General features: G+C 33.9%; 1 protein-coding gene across 1 annotated transcript; it reads left to right on the forward strand.

The window, feature by feature from the left end:
• Positions 1 to 256: 256 nt before the first annotated feature.
• LOC107659268 (H-2 class II histocompatibility antigen, I-E beta chain-like) lies at positions 257 to 2587 on the forward strand. Its single transcript, XM_016448152.1, has 6 exons — positions 257 to 346; positions 558 to 833; positions 1169 to 1450; positions 1626 to 1739; positions 1833 to 1860; positions 1966 to 2587. Exons 1-5 carry the CDS (start codon positions 283 to 285, stop codon positions 1853 to 1855), a joined length of 759 nt encoding a protein of 252 aa, XP_016303638.1. The 5' UTR covers positions 257 to 282; the 3' UTR covers positions 1856 to 1860; positions 1966 to 2587.
• The last annotated feature ends 239 nt before the right edge of the window (positions 2588 to 2826 follow it).

The raw sequence follows: 2826 nt of genomic DNA on the forward strand, positions 1-2826 counted from the left end.
TCCTGTTGAGATTTGTCATATTAGTAGTATTTGATTGTAGCAACCAACTTTAAAACATACATTATGAACTTTGTTACAATAGTGAAGATAAACTATGGTTTACGCTTGAAGAAAACAGTCATTGTGTAACTGGCTTTAGCTCTAAAATAAAACAGGATACTGCTTAGCAACAGTTGACACTTTTATGTGTAGAGGCTGATTGGCTGGTTGTTTTAGATATTCACCTCATGAACAAAGTATTGCAGGACTCCTCTTCAGTTGGGACAGTCACAGTGAGAGAAAATGTCAATGCCGAAGGTCTTGTGTTTTCATCTCATACTGATGCTGTCTGCATTCACTGGAGCAGGTAAATAAAATTAAGCGTCATGTAAAATGAGTAGATATGTATTGACAGTAACATTCTTCATGATGAATTATTATTGTTAGTAGAAGTAGTAGTAAACAAGACAGTTCACTAATACTGTAACCAACTAATGTATCTAGGTCCTTCTGTTTTTCTATAGTTGACATGAGTTCATCTGACATAAATGTAATGCTGTTTTAACATTTCTTTTCAGCTAATGGATACTACTATTCTCGGTGGGCTAAATGCATCTTCAGCTCCAGTGATCTCAGTGACATGGTGTTCGTTGATAACTATATCTTCAATAAAGATGTGTACATACAGTTCAACAGCACTGTGGGGGAGTATGTGGGGTACACTGCACATGGAGTATATAACGCAGAGTTATGGAACAAAGATCCCAACCAGCTGCAGCAAGAGAGAGCTGATGTGGACAGATACTGCAAACATAATGCTGAAATTTATTACAGTGCCATTTTAAACAAAGCAGGTAAGTGGCACAAGATTCAGATCTCTCCTGTTACACATGAAACTCTTGTTTTAAATGTTTACACTAGATACTTTTACACGACAGTTTGATAATTTTATAGATTTTTAAAAAACTTCAACTGACAGTCTTCAACTTTTTAACTGACATTTTAAAATGTCACAAGATTTAAAAAAAACAAAAACAAATGATTATGTTTTCATTTTTGTTTGCCCTTAGAAATACACTCCCAAACACAAAAATACAATAATATTTATGAAACTTTATAGTATACCTTGCATGTAATCACAATATTTATTGTGGGATGTGCCCTTAAGATGTTATTGTTATTGATTCAGTGCCACCAAAGGTTAAGCTCAGTTCAGGGACGCAGGCTGGTGGCAGACATCCAGCTGTGTTGATGTGCAGCGCTTATGACTTCTACCCACAAAGAATCAAAGTGTCCTGGATGAGAAACGGTAAAGTTGTGACCTCTGATGTGACCTCAACTGAGGAGCTGAGTGATGGAGACTGGTACTACCAGATTCACTCTCATCTGGAGTACACCCCCAAATCTGGAGAGATCATCTCCTGCGCGGTGGATCACGCCGGCTTAACTAAACCCATCATCATAGACTGGGGTAAGACGAAACATTTATTTTCCCTCACATAAGACTTATGTAAATTACATATGTTGACAAACAAAATTAAGATTGAATAAAAATATGTAAAGCTCCTGTAATTACATTCACACATGCTAGGCCAATATTAAACAATGTAAATATTCCAATAAAAAGTGGTTTCTGTATCTCACAGATCCGTCTCTCCCTGAGTCTGAGAGGAATAAAATCGCCATCGGGGCGTCTGGTCTGGTGCTGGGAATCATCATCGCAGCTGCTGGACTCATTTACTATAAGAAAAAATCATCAGGTCAGTGGAGATGAGAGCAAATCAAGCTGATACTCAACTGTTTAGATAATGTCTCTATTCAAGTTCTTTATTAATCACTTTTTATTTTGATAGGGAGGATCCTGGTACCAACTTAATGATGGTAAGTTTATAATGAATACTTTGGAAACGGAAACTGTTTGTCATAATAAAATAAATTATTGCTGCATTGTTAAACTAAATCACATAATAATCATGCACATTACAGATCAGACTGTCTGGAAGAGGATTCAACTTGACTCATCGATAGAGAACTCACTTTCTGAACTTCACACTGGTGTTTCATTTTTAATAATGAAAACAATTTTGGAAAATGAAAACAGTAACAAATCTAATACATATGTTTGATATCTGTAATTTTTTATTGAATGTTGATGATGATATAAAATGATGTGTAAAATATAGAGATTTTATAGAGAGAAGTAGAGATTATCATTCTTGCTGGCTTCTTTTCCAGTACTTTTACTGAATTAACATGCATATAGCTTCATAACGTTAGGACACACTCTAGGTATTTGTTATTAATGGCACTCTGAAGTCTTTTAATTATCATTATTTTACTATTATTTACCATTAAAATATATTAGAATCAAATTTGTGCAGTCTTATATAAAATATATTTGATGGAAAAAAAAAAATTATTTAGCATAAATTAGACCATCAACAGATTTCAGATGTTATCCTTCCTTCTAATTCATTCTGACAATGATTCTTCTGTATGATTTGATGACTAAAATATCCACGTTTTTTTCTTCAGAAACCAACTGAAACATTTCTTGTTTCTGTGCTGTATGTTCATTTCAGCTCTAAATAAATGTCTTTACATAACAGTTTGCTTGTAACATTTCTCAGTATTCAGAATACTTTTTAAAACTCCTAACGCAGTTGTTTTTTCTAAAATATAGCCACACTCAGCAGTTCATCTTTTTTCCAAAATGCCATAAAAACACTTCATTTACACCTGAAAATAAACTCATTCTATACCACAATATAGAAAACATTCTCAGCCATCGTAACAAAGACCTGCATGGCTACATTACAAAATCTTTAACTAAAGTTTTATCTGAAT

This window comes from Sinocyclocheilus anshuiensis, unplaced genomic scaffold, assembly GCF_001515605.1.
Source record: "Sinocyclocheilus anshuiensis isolate Anshui unplaced genomic scaffold, SAMN03320099.WGS_v1.1 scaffold884, whole genome shotgun sequence".
In the NCBI taxonomy this organism is placed as follows: domain Eukaryota; kingdom Metazoa; phylum Chordata; class Actinopteri; order Cypriniformes; family Cyprinidae; genus Sinocyclocheilus; species Sinocyclocheilus anshuiensis.

Bases quoted from the DNA above. Each gene is read 5' to 3' on its own strand.
- LOC107659268 (XM_016448152.1), top strand. From the start codon at position 283: ATGTCAATGCCGAAGGTCTTGTGTTTTCATCTCATACTGATGCTGTCT. The intron at 347-557 runs GTAAATAAAATT...ATTTCTTTTCAG, and splicing joins GTCTGCATTCACTGGAGCAG to CTAATGGATACTACTATTCT. The intron at 834-1,168 runs GTAAGTGGCACA...TTATTGATTCAG, and splicing joins TGCCATTTTAAACAAAGCAG to TGCCACCAAAGGTTAAGCTC.